Raw genomic sequence first — 18,728 nt, 5'->3', positions numbered from 1 at the left:
TGAGTGAAGGATATAAAGGGAACACCACTTAAAAGAACTGAAATACACAGAGTGATAGTGAATGTATGGAGGGAAAAAGAAACAGAAAGTGGGCAGTGTGGCCATTACCCTCTTCATAGACAAGCTTGGCCGTGTGGTCCACGTCTTTGACTTCGTTGCCGCTGTCGCTTGTCGCCACCTGGTGGAGGGGAAAAAATTATTTAAAGGCAGCGGTTGCCACAAGTGGGGAAACACCTAGCAGCAACAGCGGCTCAGCCACAAACTGGTAGGCCACAAGTTCACCAGAACGGGACCGACGAGTACTTATGCGCGTAAAAATCTGTCCTCGGTTGCAACAATCACTACTTAGTAACAAACTGCCTCGAAGCAACGTAAGCACAAAAACGGTTCTTCGGGAGCTTCGTGAAATGGGTTTCATGGCTGAGCAGCCACACACAAGCCAGGAACACAATATACTAGACAGTTCTGTGCTTCCAACTTTGTAGCAAAAGTTTGGGGAAGGCCCTTTTTGGTTTCAGCATGACAACGCCCTCGTGCACAAAGCAAGGTCCATACATACATCGGTCGACGAGATCGGTGTGCCATTAGCCATGACCTCGACCCCATTCGAACACCTTTTGGAGAAATTGGAAGGCCAGCTGCGAACCAAGCCTAATCAGCCCACATCAGTACCCGACCTCACTAATGCGTGTGGCTTAATGGAAGCAGGTCCCCACAACAATGTCCAAACGGTGCATTCAGACCTCTTGACTTTCTACACATTTTGTTACATTACTGCATTGTAATAAAATTGATTCAATTGTTTTTTTCACCTCAATTCACACACAATACCCCATAAAAGCTAAAACAGGGTTTCAGAAATGTTTACAAATGTAGTAACTGAAATAGTTACATAAGTAGTCAGACCCTTTACTCAGTACTTTGTTGAAGCGCCATTGGCAGTGATTACAGCCTTGCGTCTTCTTGGGTATGACACTACAAACTCGGCACACCTGTATTTGGGGAGTTTATCCCATTTTTCTCTGCAGACCCTCTCAAGCTCGGTCTGGTTGGATGGGGAGCATTGCTGCACAGCTATTTGCAGGTCTTCCCAGATGTTTGATCGGGTCCAAGTCCAGGACACTGAGACTTCTCCGAAATGTGTGCTTAGGGTCGTTGTCCTGTTGGAAGATGAACCACCACGCTTCACMGTAGGGATGGTGCCAGGTTTCCTTCAGACGTGACGCTTGGCATTCATGCGAGTTCAATCTTGGTTTCATCAGACCAGAGAATCGTGTTTCTCATGGTCAGAGTCCTTTAGGTGCCAACCGGCAAACTCAGAGCAGGCTGTCGTGTGCTTTTTACTGAGTGGCTTCAGTCTGGCTACTACCATAAAGGACTGAATGTAGGAGTGCTGCAGAGATGTCGTCCTTCTGGAACGTTCTACCATCTCCACCTTTCCAAATCATGTCCAATCGATATGTACCACAGGTCGACTCCAATCAAGTTACTTAAACTTAATTGATGATCAATGGAAACTGGATGCACCTGAGCTCAATTTTGAGACTCCGAGCATATAAAATGTTCTTAGTCACATACACATGGTTAGTAGATGTTAATGCGAGTCTAGCGAAAGCTTGTGCTTCTAGTTCAGACAATGCAGTAATATCTAACAAGTAATCTAACAAATTCACAACCACTACCTAATACACAGAAATGTACAGGATGAATAAGAATATGTACATATAAATATATGGATGAGCAACGGCCGTGCGGCATAGGCAAGTAGATGGTATAGAGCAGCATATGCATATGGGATGAGAAATGTAGGATATGTAAACATTATTAAAGTGCCGTTTTTTAAAGTGACTAGTGATACCTTTATTTAAGTGGCCAGAGATTTGAGTCTGTTAGTGATGGCTGTTTAACAGTCTGATGGCCTAAAAGCAGTTTGTCTCTCGGTCCCAGCTTTGATGCACCTGTACTGACCATGCCTTCTGGATGATAGCGGGGTGAACAGGCAGTGGTTCGGGTGGTTGTTGTCCTTGATGATCCTTTAGGCCTTCCTGTGACATTGGGTGCTGTAGGTGTCCTGGAGGGCAGGTAGTTTGCCCCGGTGATGCATTGTGCAGACCGCACCACCCTCTGGAGAGCCTTGCGGTTGAGGGTGGTGCAGTTGCCGTACCAGGCGGTGATACAGCCCGACAGGATGCTCTTGATTGTGCATCTGTAAAAGTTTGTGAGTGCTTTTGGTGACAAGCCGAATTTCTTCAGCCTCCTGAGGTTGAAGAGGCACTGTTGCGCCTTCTTCACCACACTTTCTGTGCGACCATTTCAGTTTGTCAGTGATGTGTACGGCGAGGAACTTAAAACTTTCCACCTTCTCCACTGCTGTCTCGTCGATGTGGATAGGGGGGTGCTCCCTCTGCGTTTTCCTGAAGTCCACGATAATGTCCTTTGTTGTGTTGACGTTGAGTGAGGTTATTTTCCTGACARCACTCCGAGGTCCCTCACCTTCTCTGTAGGCTGTCTCGTCGTTCGTAATCAAGCCTACCACTGTAGTGTCGCCAAATGATTTGAGTTGGAAGCGTGCATGGCCACGCAGTCATGGGTGAACAGGGAGTACAGGGGAGGGCTGAGAACGCACCCTTGTGGTGCTCGTGTTGAGGATCAGCAGGGTGGATATGTTTCCTACCTTCACCACCTGGGGGCGGACSGTCAGAAAGCTCAGTTGCACAAGGCGGGTTTGAGACCCAGGGTCTTCATGACGACAGAAGTGAGTACAATGGGGTGATAATAATTTAGTTCAGTTACCTTAGCTTTCTTGGTAACAGGAACAATGGTGGCCATCTTGAAGCATGTGGGGACAACAGATTGATTGAATATGTCCGTAAACACACTAGCCAGCTGGTCTGCGCGTGCTCTGAGGACGCGGCTGRGGATGCCGTCTGTGCTGGCAGCCCTGCGAGGGTTAACACGTTTAAATGTTTTACTCACGTTGGCCACGTAGAAGCAGAGCCCAGTGGGCTTTGTCAGTGGCACTGTATTGTCCTCAAAGCGAGCAAAGAAGTTGTTTAAATATGTCTGGGAGCAAGACGATGTTGGCAACGGAGCTGGTTTTCTTTTTGTAATCCGTGATTGACTGTAGACCCCGCCACAAAATGGAGTCATGGTCAGATTTGCCGAAGGAAGGGCAGGGGGAGGGCTTTGTATGCATCGCGGAAGTTCAAGTAGCAATGATCCAGAATCCTAGCAGCCCGTGTCACGCATTCGATATGCTGATGGAAATTAGGATGTCTCGTTCTCAGGTTAGCTTTGTTAAAATCCCCGGCTGCAATAAATGCAGTTTCAGGAAACGGTTTCCAGTTTACATACAGTCCAGTGAAGTTCTTTCAGAAAATGTTTTATGGGTACATAATCACAAAAGGCCAAATATTGACATTGCCCAATCCTACTGGCACACCAGATCTGTCCAACAAACTTCAAAAAATATATATATTAAAAAAAAAAAATTCTGAGAACCAGGGTTTATAGGGACAAAAGGCACAAACACAGGGAAAGGCTCTCTTTTCACTGTTGCTGTACTATCAATATCGTGGCCATCAAAGGGTCAGTCACTTTTGATACAGGGTAGTAGTCGCTTCACTGTCTAATCATCCATCTCAAACAGTTTCACCAAACCTCTACTCGAATATCCCCAACCAGTTCCACTTATTTGGGTTATTCCAGCATTAACCCACCTGAATGAACTGGTCAATCAATCACAGCCCTTGAATAAGTGGGCCTAGTTTCAGAACCCATCTGTATGTAGAGTAATGGGAATGGCACTGAATCAAATAATACATTTGTGAAAGATTAACTATTTTGCTACAACTGCTGAGACGTACCTGTGTCATGAGCAGATAGAGCTTGCCGTGCAGCTTGGACAGCTTGTGGAACATCTTGACTCTACTCTCAATCATGTGGTACAGCACTCCCAGCTGAAACACCAGGTCTGGCAACTGGTACAGAGGATTGAAACACACATATATCAGTATTTATGAAAGCATTATTCCTTGGATTTGTTTAAATGAAGATTAAATGTTGGCCCGGTCATTCTGTCAATAACAATCTGAGTATAACTAATTTCTCAAGAGCAAGGAATTCAAAACTCAACTCCGATGATTTGAGGGCTACTGGTTATTWTTTTTTAAATGTAACCTTTAACTAGACAAGTCAGTTAAGAACAAATTCTTCTTTACATTGACGGCCTACCGGGGAACAGTGGGTTACCTGCCTTGTTCAAGGGCAGAAAGACAGATTTGTACCTTGTCAGCTCAGGTATTTGATCCAGCAACCTTTCTGTTACTGGCCCGACACTGTAACCACTAGGCTACCTGCAGAGTAACAGTATTGCTGCTATTCATTCTGCTGGTCAAGCCATGTTTTAGACCTGAAGCTTGAAGGCGCTACACAAAGACACCCATAGTTAAACTCACAGAGGCTAAGTAGGAGGTGTGCTGCATGAGAACAGCCTTGAGCCATTGCACCATCAGCACTGCCCTGTAGTGCAAAAGGGAAGAGGAGAGGAGTTAAGGGTGCAGTTTAGGCAACAAGATCAGGGGATTTAGAAATGACTGCCAATTGATTTGACTAAAACGGCCCAAAAGGTAATATTGATGTTAAGCTAAAGACACTGAACAAAATGGGTATTACAGATTAATTCCTGACTCAAAAAAATACATTTTTCAGCACAAAATTGATACTCAATTTTTGCATCAATGTAGAGAAATATTAAAATTCATCATGTGAATGCTGATATTGAAATCGGACCATATCTGATTCGAAGGTGTTCACTTACATGCATGGATGCCCTTGCATTCTCTTGGTGATCTCCTCCACCAATGGCAAGAAGGCAGGGAGGGGTAACCGTGCAACTGTTTTCTTTATCAAGTTGTCCTTCCGGGTCTGAAAAATTTTCTGTGGGGCGGAGGAGAGACCAATGTCAGAAGAGACAGACACCAATAGTTAAGTGCTATTAAGAATGTAAATTCTAAATTGATGTCAATTACAATAAGGAGTCAGAGATGTCTTGGATCTTACTGTCCAATAAACTATTAAGATTTAAGGAATTGTTTTAAGGTCAAACAAAGGATCATGTTACTTGATAATGAATTTTAAAACATACATACAATACACTTGATTAAAAAAAATGTATTTGTCCTTACTGCCAAAAGCATTGAGTAACAGATTCACTACATGGAACAGACAAAACATCACCCCCCCMAAAAAAAATCTAGCCAATATCTGAGAGATAAGGTCAGGACACATTGGAATTGGACATGTATTTTACCACTTATTTTGGTCACTAAACAGTCTCCATATACTGTATACTCCCATTAATGTTTGACTGGTACCGGGGGGCCTTCATACCAGTCTTGTGGGAGTCCTAGAGTGGTCTGTAATACCCAACCCCTCCGGTCTCAGCTTCGTCTTTATGCTGCATTAATTTGGGCGTCGGGGTGCTAGGGTCAGTCTGTTATATCTGGAGTATTTCTCCTGTCTTATCCAGTGTGAATTTAAGTATGCTCTCTAAATCTTTTTCTGAGGACCTAGGACTATGCCTCAGGACAACCTGGCCTGATGACTCCTTGCTGTCCGGGGTCCACCTAGCCGTGCTGCTGCTCCAGTTTCAACTGTTCTGCCTGCGGCTATGGAACCCTGACCTGTTCACCGGACGTGCTACATGTCCCAGACCTGCTGTTTTCAACAGAGACAGTAGAAGCGGTAGAGATACTCTCAATGATCGACTATGAAAAACCAACACATTTACTCCTGAGGTGCTGACCTGTTGCACCCACTCCACTGATTATTATTAGACCCTGCTGGTCATCTATGAACATCTTGGCCATGTTCTGTTATAATCTCCACCAGGCACAGCCAGAAAAGGACTGGCCACCCCTCAAGGTTTACCCTTTCTAGGGAGTTTTACCTAGACACCGTGCTTCTACACCTGCATTTCTTGCTGTTTGGGGTTATAGGCTGAGTTTCTGTACAGCCCTTTGACATCAGCTGATGTAAGAACGGCTTTATAAATAAATTTATAAAGGCCAAAAGTTTAAAACACTCATTCAAGGGTTCTTTAATTTTACTATTTTCTACATCCGTTCGGAAGCTACAGACTCAGATCATTAGCTTAAACTGACAGATTTGTATGGGATTATTGTATTATGCTAATTAGACTTCCACATGGGTGCAGACAAACCAAAAGAGAACTTATGGCAGTGTGTATAGCTAGTGACTTACGGTAGCCCATATACAGTTGAAGTCGGAAGTTTACATACACTTAGGTTGGAGTCATTAAAACTTTCAACAATTCCACAAATTTCTAGTTAACAAACTATAGTTTTGGCAAGTCGGTTAGAACATCTACTTGTGCATGGCGCAAGTCATTTTTCCAACGATTTTTTCACTTATAATTCCCTGTATCACAATTCCAGTGCGTCAGAAGTTTACATACACTAAGTTGACTGTGCCTTTAAACAGCTTGGAAAATCCCAGAAAATGTCATCATGGCTTAGAAGCTTCTGATAGGCTAATTGACATCATTTGAGTCAATTGTACCTGTGGATGTATTTCAAGGCCTACCTTCAAACTCAGTGCCTCTTAGCTTGACATCGAGGGAAAATCAAAAGAAATCAGCCAAAACTTCAGAAACAAAATTGTAGACCTCCACAAGTCTGATTGATCCTTAGGGAGCAATTTCCAAATTCCTGAAGGTAACACGTTCATCTGTACAAACAATAGTAAAAAAGTATAAATACCATGGGACCACGCAGCCGTCATACCCTTCAGGAAAAGAGTGTTCTGTCTCCTAGAACTTATTGGTGCGAAAAGTACAAATCAATCCCAGAACAGCAAAAACATTGTGAAGACGGAGGAAACGGGTATAAAAAAATCTTTATCCATAGTAAAACGAGTCCTATATCGACATAACCTGAAAGGCCGCTCAGCAAGGAAGAAGCCACTGCTCCAAAACCGCCATAAAAAAGCCAGACTACGGTTTGCAACTGCACATGGGACAAAGATTGTACTTTTTGGAGAAATGTCCTCTGGTCTGATGAAACAAAAATAGAACTGTTTGACCATAATGATCACCGTTATGTTAGGAGAAAAAAGGGGAGGCTTGCAAGCTGAAGAACACTATCCCAATCGTGAAGCACGTGGGTGCAGCATCATGTTGTGGTGGTGCTTTGCTGCAGGAGGGACTGGTGCACGTCACAAAATAGATGGCATCAAGAGGAGGAAAATCTGGTGGATATACTGAAGCAACATCTCAAGACATCAGTCAGGAAGTTAAAGCTTGGTCGCAAATAGGTCTTCCAAATGAACAATGATCCCAAGCATACTTCCAAAGTTGTGGCAAAATGGCTTAAGGACAACAAAGTCAAGGTATTGGAGTGGCCATCACCAAGTCCTGACCTCAATCCTACAGAAAATTGTGGGATGAACTGAAAAAGCGTGTGCGAGCAAGGCCTACAAACCTGACTCAGCTCTGTCAGGAGGAATGGGCCAAAATTCACCCAGCTTATTGTGGGAAGCTTGTGGAAGGCTACCGGAAATGTTGACCCAAGTTAAATAATTTAAAGGCAATGCTACCAAATACTAATTGAGTGTACGTAAACTTCTGACCAACTGGGAATGTGATGAAATAAATAAAAGCTGAAATAAGTCACTACTATTATTCTGACAATTCACATTAAAATAAAGTAGTGATCCTAACTGACCTGTTACTAAGATTAAAAGTCAGGAATTGGAAAAACTGAGTTGAAATGTATTTGCGCTAAGGTGTATGTAAACTTCCGACTTCAACTGTATACACAAAAAAAAGGGTACACTCACATTGAGGATGTTGGCGTCCTTGCTCTCCAGGCCCTGCACCAGCAGCACCGCATAGTTGTCCGTCTGCAGAGAAGGGGCCCCCTTGACACCCTTCTCAGGTGACATCTTAATCTTGCCCAGTCGCTCCTCTATTGACATCTGAAGAAAAGGATGAGTGGCAGTGAGAGTAAACGTAGTTAAATGAGGGTGGCAACACGGCAGCAGTCTGCAGCTAACAGATATGAGGGAAGAGCAATATAGTATTGTTTTTGCTGTGCTACAATGTATTCAGTCATCCATTGACTGGGTAAGTCACAGGACAGTGTTCACCCTTAAGCGAGTGAACAGACACTTTCGCATGGTGACTGATTGCATTTACTACTGACAGAGTGACAATTCTACCATGCCTGATGAAACAAACAGGTCCTCAGTAGTGCAGTTGGTAGAGCATGGTGCTTGCAACGCCAGTATAGCTGGTTAAATTGACGGGATCACCCGTGCGTAAAATGTACGTACGCATTACTAAGTCCCTTTGGATAAAAAAATAGAAAGTCTTAAGGAATATATTAGGGATGCAACTACTCACCGGTCGCCAATTCAAATGATTAAATATACACAAACCAATCGAAATGTAGAATGCGGTGGTCAGAAAAATAGATTCATAATGCATCTGTTGACAGCCATTGTGCTACAAGTAAAATTTTGCCTGCCAAACAACCACAGGGAATATCAGTAGCCCAGCTTCGCACACTGCCTAACAACGTAGGATGCCTGTTCCTGAGCTTACACATCTGCGGGGCACATTCCGCATTCAAATGCTAAAATGGCTTGAATGACATCCTAAGTTATTGTTTACTAGGTTATTGTTGTCTATGCGCTGTTTAAAAAAGGTATTTTACCATAAGCTACCTTACACAACTCCTCTGGTTATAGACAGTGTTTGAAGGTAGACTCACACCACAGTTTGAGGAGTTTTGAAGTTGGCCGCTAGTGGGAACTTGCACATGATTGTTAATAAATCAATTTATTCTAAACCAAAGTTATGACATAATAATTTGGTTGAAATATTAAAAACAGCTGATTTTTTATATCCAAAAATGAAATTGGGCTTAAACTTCTTGTCAATAGGGCGTCGGTGCTATTTGTGATGGTAGCTGCAATGTGATTTATACCTCAAATATGCACATTTTTCGAACAAAACATAAATKTATTGTATAACATGTTATAAGACTGTCATCTGATGAAGTTGTTTCTTGGTTAGTGACTAATTATATCTCTATTTGGTCGGTTTTGTGATAGCTACCTATGCGGTAGAAACATGGTGAAAATATGCGGTTGAGTCTTTGGCTATTGTGGTTAGCTAATATAAATACATAGTGTTTTCGCTGTAAAACATTTAAAAAATCGGAAATGATGGCTGGATTCACAAGATGTTTATCTTTCATTTGCTGTATTGGACTTGTGATTTCATGAAAATTATATTATATCCCTGTTCCGTTAGGCTAGGCTATGCTAGTCAGCTTTTTTGATGAGGAGGATCCCGGATCCGGGATGGGTATCACTGAAAGGTTAATGTGTACGTGGCCTTAACAGGTACTCTTACCCTACCTGCTGAACAGGGCTTACAATAGATTTGATTTCTCAGGTTCACCATCAGCAATAGCTTTGGTTTTGCTTTAAACAAAGAGTATAGGGTCCTTCTTAGATACAGGGTTAAGTTGATAATTTCATTAGGAGGATAGCATTCACTTCAGAAGGCACACCGCATAGCCAAAGCAGGAGAACAGAAGCTCACTAAACTTCCAAACCATTTGATTTTGAGATGCGGGTGAAATTCAAAGTTGTGCTATATATTCCATGACTATGTCATAACTCATTTGTAAATGATAAATATTGATACATTACATGCTCAAACATTCAAAATGACAATTAGTGGGTGRTGCCTATTTCAGAACCAAAGAGGCTGAAAATTACATTGGCATTGTCCATTTTGGACTTCAGTGAGTTGTTTTTTTAGCTGTTCGGGCACAATTTGTTCTGGAGGCAAACTGAAGTCAGTAGGTTAAAAAGCTAGATTAAGTCGGTGATTCGTAAACATCAGGGATTCTTAATGAAGTTGTCATTCAACAAGACTCGTTTCAACGCAAATTTTCACATTGAAAAATACTGCAAACATTTTTAGTTAAATGTAAAATTGCGCGACTATGATCTCCTTGGTAAAAATGTCAATGAATGAGAATTCTTGAGTGAATTCTATTTTGAGGAGGTGTATACTGGCAACGGCGTCTCAAATGGACAAACCATACTGTCACCGCTATTTTTCTAGTTTTCCCAAGCGCAGTTCTTAACGGAGTATGCGATCACACTCGTTTGGTTAGGAGCCAGCCCAACTGAAGTATGCAGATGCTTTAACAAGGAACTGCTGTCGTGTGCAGATTTATCCTCGGTGATCATTAGCACAAATCACAATTCCGCAGGTGTTTGCATCTTTCGATTTTCTGAAAGTGGGGGTACATTTGGCCCATAGACTTGCAAAGATACGCGATGGAGCTACCGCCCTGCTTCCGCTTCTCGTTCTAGTACCTTCAGACACCTTCCCCCGGAACTTTATTGAGCATCTGACACAATTACACAAGATTTAAGTTCTGGGTTTTAGAGATGACTTCAAATATTAATCTTTAGTCAAAGTTTTTATGGCTATCGCCAACAGAGTTGAGGGGCAAGTTGGATCCATGTATTTTTGAGCAAGAAACACTCCGTGTTAAACCTTGAAAGGCCTAGTTGGTCTTGGTTGAGGTTTATGCAAGACAATATACCTCTTTGGCATCTGTGCCCTTTCTCTTCACGGATCCCAGGGCTCCTTTGACCGGTGCTTGGTGACCGGGAAGTCCAGGGACTAGAACTTTGCTCTTGGCGTTACCTACTGGGGTTTTCACCTGCAACAAGAGAGTATGTGACTGTTTTTCCATTTTTAACCAAACAAACCACTCAACTTCAATGACCCATTCCCCAATCAACATGTACATTATTGGAAAATAACAAAGCAAGCTTTCAGGGATGTGTTTAAACTCATGCTGATATTTTCACTAAGTTAATTGAGCAATGCAACAGTAATGTGTCATACCACTGGTTCAGTTGCTCAGAACAGTAAATTAAACTAAATGGCCGCCGCTGGGAATTACCTTGGAGACGGTGGTTTCCATGGTGAGGGAGAGGGTGGTGTGGACATCACGGGTCAGGCAAACATGTCTCTCTGCCGTATTCACCTCCTTAAGGAGGAGAGAAGGGAGGGGACAGTCAGTTACAGTAAAAATAATTGAAATATAAAGCACTATACATTTTTATAATTATCTCAGCTGTGTTACAACGTATTCACTCCTCCGTTGACTGGGTGAGGCACAGGACAGCACTAGCCGCAAGGAAGGAGTGAAACGATACTCGGTCAGTAGTATGAAGAAGTAAGACAGAATGTCTGTGCGTAATGGCAGGAAGGGACAGGGGGATACCTAGTCAGTTGAACAACTGAACACATTCTATTGAAATGTGTCGTCTGCATTTAACCCCACAGGAAGCATTCTGCAGAATATTCCGCCAGGTCTACGTACTCAGACTTCGCCTCTAACCTAAAAATGTGTGGCGAAGTGTACAAACCAAATCAAAAACATTCCTAAAGTGTTACCTGTATATTGAAAAGCCAATATGACGCTCAAGTCAGGGACATTGCTAGAGTTTTGTCATCAGCCTAGATTTAAAATAACCATTTATTAGCTAGAATGTTCAACTGTGAAAGTCATTGAAAGGTTAGAATAATTGCGCACTGGAGTAAACACATGTATTGAATTGAACTCACCACTCTCTCCATGACAGGCTGCAAGTGGTTGCCGTAGGCCAGCAGCAGGCTGTGGTTGTCTGTGGTGAGGGCCGCGGCCAACAGGGGAACGGGGACGGGGCTGTCCTCCACCCCAGTCATCTGCACTGTACACAACGGGGACAGGGGCTTCTTACAGGGCCTACAGAGGAAACAATTATTTTCATTAATGAACATGATAGGTATCAAAGAAGTGTACCATGTAATGTGTACCAATACTATAATTACAGAACTAGAACAATGTATCAGTTGTCAGTACTATATAATAATTTATGAATACTGCACAGAAAATGTTAAATTAAGCTTGATCAATTAAAAACACCCGCTGTGTGAATACTGTGGGCTCCCGAGTGGCACAGCGGTCTAAGGCACTGCATCTCAGTGATAGAGGCGTCACTACAGACACCCTGGTTCGAATCCAGGCTGCATCACAACAGGCCGTGATTGTGAATAGGGCGGCACACAATTGGCCCAGCGTCGTCGAGGTTTGGCTGTCATTGTAAATAAGAATGTTCTTAACTGACTTACCTAGTTAAATAAAGGTTCAATAAAAATAAGGTGTATTTAAGTAATGGTTTGGTTGCCACGATGGTATTCAAGAGTGATAGATTGTTCCCTTCACCCTACAACACTACTAAAATTGCCAATTGTCATAAGTCTGTGCCCATAGCATGAACCAGCCTTTTTCCTCACTGAATAGAGATGACTGGGATGAATATGGACTCGTTCACTCTTCCCCTGCCAGATATAAGACTCAGTGCCATAAGAAAGACAGTGCCTTGCCCAGTGACAGGGTAATATGTGCCAGTAAATCAACTTGAACACGAGGATGAGGGTTTTTAGACTCACCCGTTCAAAAGATGCTCAAAGAGATGAAGCTGGCCGTCTTTACATACCACCGCTAGCCTCACCGCCTAAGAGAAGGAGAAATTGGATTAGGCATGTGTCTTAGCGGTCCAATCCCAAATCAGCCCCCACACCATTGTCTTAGACAACCTGCACACCCAGTTAAGGAATGTCTTGAACCAAGGGAGGCACAAGAGCGCTTGGTCAACCACCACCTCCCCTCTAACAAATGATAGGTTCATTTGTCCCCTTAGGTCTCATCTTAGTCATTTGGCCAGATCACACCGTGCTGACGGTGGGAGAGATTTGCACAGCGAGATAAAACGAGAGCCCTCCACAGCCAGTGCTCCTAAGCGCGATACTGTTTATCACTGGGAATGTTTGGCCAACTTCAGCTGGCACTTGTTTAGGCAAAACTGKCACCCTACTCCAAATAACCTCCAGTGAAGCACAGTCTCACCTCGTCCTTGCTGCTGGAGGTGAGGAGGTCTATGTGGTGAGGCTCGTCCGTCAGGTTGAAGGACACCACCGAGTTCTTGTCCTTGCCGTCCTCCCGGACTTGCCTGAGGGGTGGATAGACGGACATGAATATGTAGCATATACACAGCACACGAGTCAGCCCAAAGACAAACCAGTTGGCTTTGCTTTGTTCATTTAACCTTGAGTTACTGATAGCAAGTGAACACTAGAAATCAAAACGTTTGTTCTTTATTCAATCAGGCTGTCAAGACAAAAGACAGGTCTGTTTATTTTTTTGTAAGGGAGTATTTTGTAAGAAACTTTGACATGACACTTCATATCACATGCAACACATTAAAACAACCCCTGTGTATTGTGGGTCTATTGAGAGAAGCGCTGTGGCGTTCCGTACTCACCACACGCTGAGGAGTCTGTCGTGGGCCGCGCCGGAGAGGAAGTAGAGGCCGTCACTATCCGGGGGACGCGTGGTGGCGAAGCGCAGGGTAGTCACAGCTGTGGAGTGACCTGTGAACTTCTGATGGAGGGAGAAAACAGGTGGGAGGTGTAAGTTGAGAAAACATCTTGATCCAAAGACAGGGGAGTCTGAGGTAATCGCTGAACTGGCTCATGTTCATTAGGGCACAATGAAAAAGGCTGACGAAGAGGTGGTCCTCTTATTGGCATTGTCCAGGTACTACACCTGAGCTGCTTACTTTTTTTCTTCCATTTGGTGACAACTGAACACGACCCAATTACTCATGCGTATGGATCTCAGTTTGAATTTGACTGTTACAAGTGTGTAAATGCACCTGCTACATGGAAATATAAGTGTAAGGACCTTAGGCCTGTCAGCTACCCTGCATAATAGCGTGACAAATTCATGTGTATGTCAGCCACGGAACTGCTGCGTATGTGGTCTGGGCAGGACCCACTTACTAAAAGCTAAATTTATGCTTGATCATAAAATGTGGTACGAGGCTTTGTATGGAGGGTGTGAGGTCAAATCAAGCTCCAAACCCCATGGCTGAGCGCCTCAAATGTTATAACAATGCAGAGGGCTCCATATTGACATGATTGGTTGACAGTAGGTGTGGACGGGAGGTCCTGTACAAACACGCTTCCTTGACAAGTAGTAGTAGTATGAACGCCCTGACTTCTGCAGAGGCCGTATGACCGTAAATGATGCACGGCCAATGCAGACTTCAGATTGACCAAGCAGTGCCTTTTACCCGGTACACCTCCTTGGTCTCGAGGTCCCACATCTTGATGGTTTGTCCCGCTGAGAGCAGCAGCTTTCCATCCGGACTCACACACAGACTGGTCACTGAGGCACGATCAGCTTTCCACTTACTGTGGAGAAGAAAAAATTATGGGCCTTCTGTAAAATATAGGAAGAAATCCAAAATTCCAACCCTTTCACTCATCTCCAAACATTTTCTTAAACATTCTTACATATCCGATGACTGAAACTTAGTTCAATCTCAGATCGATTGTCTGGGGCCAAGTTGACCTCCCCTTTCACGCAAGAACGTCATCACCATTTTGCTTTTCGGGAAAGAGGATCATATGTACATTTAACAGAGTTAATCCAATTCCAGTCTCCTTGCTTAAGGGGTCTGGGGTCCTCCCCAGGATCTGAGAAGCTCAGTTCTGGTGACTTTTTAGAGGGACATTCATTCTACTCCCAACTGAATGAAAATAAAACACTGACACCATGTAAAATACAATTTCCACCTCCAAAAATGAGACCAATAACAATGGCTTCTAACATATTGGACCATGCATATAGCCTATGAAGTCTATATCAGGGGTATTTAACGCTTACCCTACAAGGCCCAGAACCTTCTGGTTTTCGGTTCTACCTGATAATTAATTGCACCCACCCGGTATCCAAGGTCTAAAATCAGTCCCTGATTACAGAGTTGGGATGAAAAAAAGCAGTGGAACTTTTTTCAGGGTCCAGAGTTAAATATGAGGGTCTATAGCAGGGCTCTCCAACCCTGTTACTGGAGAGCTACCCTTCTGTAGGTTCACTCCAACCATAGTTGTAACTAACCTGATTCATCTTATCAAACAGCTAATTAATAGAACCATGTGACTAGATTAGGGTTGGAATGAAAACCTACAGGATGGTAGTGCTCCAGGAACAGTGTTGGAGACCACTGGTCTATATTAATAAATGTTCTATAAGCAATAAGAATCAGCTGTAACTCAACTGATGGAGCATAGTAGCTATAAAATATACTGCATTTTCCCATTGACACAACATCCTGATTGTTATTACTATACAGGAATAATTACACACTTTATTTTAATCTAATACACGTTTCCCTCCCTATGGCTCTTGATACTTGAATGGGCCTCGAGAATAATATTTCTCACAGAACACACAATAAGGCAAATAGTTAAATAAGTTAACTATTCTACTATGGGATTGATGGATTTTGTTGTAAAACTTCTTTGGGATAGGGGGCAGCATTTTCACGTTTGGATGAAAAGCGTTCCCAGAGTAAACTGCATGCTACTCAGGCCCAGCTGCTAATATATGCATATTATTAGATATGAATAGAAAACACTCTGAAGTTTCTAAAACTGTTTGAATGATGTCTGTGAGTATAACATAACTCATATGGCAGGCGAAAACCTGAGAAATCCAACCAGGAAGTGGGAAATCTGAGGTAGTTGTAGTTTAACTCATCGCCTATCGAATATACAGTGTCTATGGGGTCATATTGCACTTCCTAAGGCTTCCACTAGATGTCAGTCTTTAGAACATTGTTTGATGCTTCACAGTAAAGGGGGGGAATGGGAGTTTGATGCTTCACAGTAAAGGGGGGAATGGGAGCTGAATGAGTCAGAGGTCTGCCAGAGTGGCATGAGCTGACAACGCGCGTTCACGTGAGCGCGACCTGCGTTCCATTGCAATTCTAAAGACAAAGGAATTCTCCGGTTAGAACATTGAAGATTTGTTAAAAAACATCCTAAAGATTGATTCTATACATCGTTTGATATGTTTCTACGGACTAACGGAACTTTTTGACTTATCGTCTGGACCTAGTGATCGCACGTCATGAATTTGGATTTGTGAACTCAAAGAGCGAACAACAAGGATGTATTTGGACATAAACTATGGACTTTATCGAACTAGACTTTATCGAACTAAACTATTTGTGGAACTGGGATTCCTGGGAGTGCATTCTGATGAAGATCATCAAAGGTAAGTGAATATTTATAATGCTATTTCTGACTTCTGTTGATTCCGCAACATGGCGGGTATATGTTTGGCTTGTTTTGGGCTCTGAGCGCCGTACTCAGATTGCACGGTTTGCTTTTTTCCGTAAAGCTTTTTTGAAATCTGACAAAGCGGTTGCATTAAGGAGTAGTATATCTATAATTCTGTGCATAATACTTGTATCTTTTATCAAAGTTTATTATGAGTATTTCTGTAAATTGATGTTTTGGAGGCAAAGCCAAGTGTAAACTGAGGTTTTTGGATATAAATATGAACTTGATCGAACAAAACATACTTGTATTGTGTAACATGTTGTCCCGGGTGTGTCATCTGATGAAGAATATCAAAGGTTAGTGATTAATTTTCTCTCTATTTCTGCTTTTTGTGACTCCTCTTTGGTTGGAAAACGGCTGTATGCTTTCTGTGACTAGTTGCTGACATAACATGATATGTTGTGCTTTCGCCGAAAGGCCTTTTTATCCCACTAATAATATGCATATATTAGCAACTGGGACTGAGTAGCAGGCAGTTTACTCTAGGCACGCTTTTCATCCAAACATGAAAATGCTGCCCCCTATCCATATTAAGTTAACATTACATGGCAAAAAAGGCAACACTGAAAAGTTGCATCTTGAGTGATTAAGTATATGCTTTGAATTACTTTGCCAGTTGTTAGAGTAGGCTACACACCGAGTTGAGCGCCGTGATGGTGGGCATTTTAATCCCCTTCATCTGAACATTGGCGTGTCCGCAACAATTGTGCATGTCAGTTCAGCGCACACAATACACAAAAAAAGAGAATGCATTTATTTGGGAATATATTAAGAATCGACATGCTTCTGTTTTAGGATGCATGTAATTCCAACCCCCCTCCCCAGAGATTTGTATTGCAGATATACACTGACCTCTATACTTTCCACCAAATTCCATCTGACAAGTGTGTGAGCATGAGTAGGACCCCATCTGCCAAAAGCCACTATATAGCAATGAGTGGCCTAATTGGTCAACAATACTTATTCCTGACAATACTGCTGAGACCGTGTAAGCTTATGCACGCCAAGACTTCAATCAACAACCAGTGAATTTAAGATTTAACCGGGTCAAAAAGCTTGTGTGGTAGGACCACCGCTTTCTATCGAAATTATCCTGAGCCTATGAGCCGTTATGCCAAGGCTCATGTAAGTCTGGCTACCTACTTAAATGTAAATTAGGTAGAAGCGCCATCAGACTTGAAATGCACATTGGATTGTGAATGTAACACATTCCTACAGCGAGAGAAATCCGCGGTGCAAAACCGACCTTTCATCACCACAGAAGGTGTTACTGCTGAGCCATGGAGGACTGTCGCAGAGAAGACGCTTTCTGGTTTAAACCACAGTTTTAAAGGAACATTTGATTCCCCCACCACCGGTACCCACCAGCGCGCCTTGCCCGTTTGTAGGTCCCACTCTACGATGTGTGTGTCGTCTGAGCCACTGTACAGCAGGCAGTCCTCAGGGTGCCACTGCACACAGTTCACCCCGCCACTGTGACCTCCGTCCTGGGAAAGAGCAGAGGTCAACTATGATCTTTGATACTGTGATAGAACATTGAGAAATTATTCATAGGGTTTACAATTGGAATAAAAACAGTATCAGATGTTTCACTAATTTCATGGTATCCGATATGCACGATTGAGGGTAAAACGTTATTGTGAAATGACATGTTACGGCAGCATATTATAGTACATAGAATAAAGTACTGGGCTTGGGTAGCATACCATATATCCGGGTATTTAGAAAAAGCCACAGAATGGTTTAAGTTAAATAAATGTGAATATTTGTAGCTACTTTTTAAGTAAATACCTGCAGTGCAATACGTTATGAGATAACATAATGTTCTTCATTTCACCTGTCACATTATGAAGATTACGGTAATCCAGTCAAGTGGTGTTTGTTTACAATCACACAACTACGAGTCGGGAGCCTTGTGAGTCGCTCACTGTTGTACAGCACCAGGTGATCTAATTACAACATGGAATTCCCAACTAAATGTTTGCAAGCTACATATATCTTACAACTACTAAGTTAAGTGTCTAAATGTGCTAAATGCTCTGCAGTTGTGCACCTGGTTAGCAAATTTTGTAGATAGTTACCTAGCTATGGGGTTAGCTTCTTCCAAAATCAAGCATTCGCTAGGTAACAACGCTAGGTACCTTGCTGGATTAAGAGCCTTACCCGCTAATATTTGTTTTGTGCATTCAGGAAACTAGCATTGTTGTGAATTTTATAGTTTAGGCCAGAAACCGTACAAAATGTTAGCAATGCGTTCATTGGCATTTATTTAACATTCTCTATGGGATTTTAGCATTGCTAACATGTCGGATTACAGAGTATAAGTATGGGTTGAAAACAGCACCCCTTGTGTTCAGTGGCGGTGTTACCAAATATCCCAGTATGGAACAAGGTCGATATGGTCAGTATGAAGTTTTGACAATCTGGTCAT

General features: G+C 42.7%; 1 protein-coding gene across 2 annotated transcripts in view; it reads right to left on the bottom strand.

Annotated features, from left to right (window-relative positions):
• The window catches only part of wdr43 (WD repeat domain 43), a 31,033-nt gene that overhangs the window by 9,050 nt on the left and 3,255 nt on the right, over nucleotides 1–18,728 (bottom strand). Inside the window, exons 3-15 of one of the 2 annotated variants that reach the window (XM_023995130.2) lie at nucleotides 17,663–17,784; nucleotides 14,242–14,362; nucleotides 13,429–13,547; nucleotides 13,014–13,116; nucleotides 12,557–12,621; nucleotides 11,690–11,849; nucleotides 11,022–11,108; nucleotides 10,656–10,775; nucleotides 7,861–7,998; nucleotides 4,820–4,938; nucleotides 4,458–4,521; nucleotides 3,867–3,980; nucleotides 109–178 (exon numbers count right to left, since the gene is read on the bottom strand). In XM_023995130.2, coding sequence (XP_023850898.1) covers nucleotides 109–178; nucleotides 3,867–3,980; nucleotides 4,458–4,521; nucleotides 4,820–4,938; nucleotides 7,861–7,998; nucleotides 10,656–10,775; nucleotides 11,022–11,108; nucleotides 11,690–11,849; nucleotides 12,557–12,621; nucleotides 13,014–13,116; nucleotides 13,429–13,547; nucleotides 14,242–14,362; nucleotides 17,663–17,784 — 1,402 coding nt within the window. The remainder of the gene's footprint in view (nucleotides 1–108; nucleotides 179–3,866; nucleotides 3,981–4,457; nucleotides 4,522–4,819; nucleotides 4,939–7,860; nucleotides 7,999–10,655; nucleotides 10,776–11,021; nucleotides 11,109–11,689; nucleotides 11,850–12,556; nucleotides 12,622–13,013; nucleotides 13,117–13,428; nucleotides 13,548–14,241; nucleotides 14,363–17,662; nucleotides 17,785–18,728) is intronic. The other variant, XM_023995131.2, reaches the window with a different exon arrangement.

Source organism: Salvelinus sp. IW2-2015, linkage group LG10, assembly GCF_002910315.2.
Source record: "Salvelinus sp. IW2-2015 linkage group LG10, ASM291031v2, whole genome shotgun sequence".
Classification (NCBI taxonomy): Eukaryota; Metazoa; Chordata; class Actinopteri; order Salmoniformes; family Salmonidae; genus Salvelinus; species Salvelinus sp. IW2-2015.
Note: the sequence above shows the minus strand (reverse complement) of the source record. Positions and strands in the feature narration are given on the sequence as shown.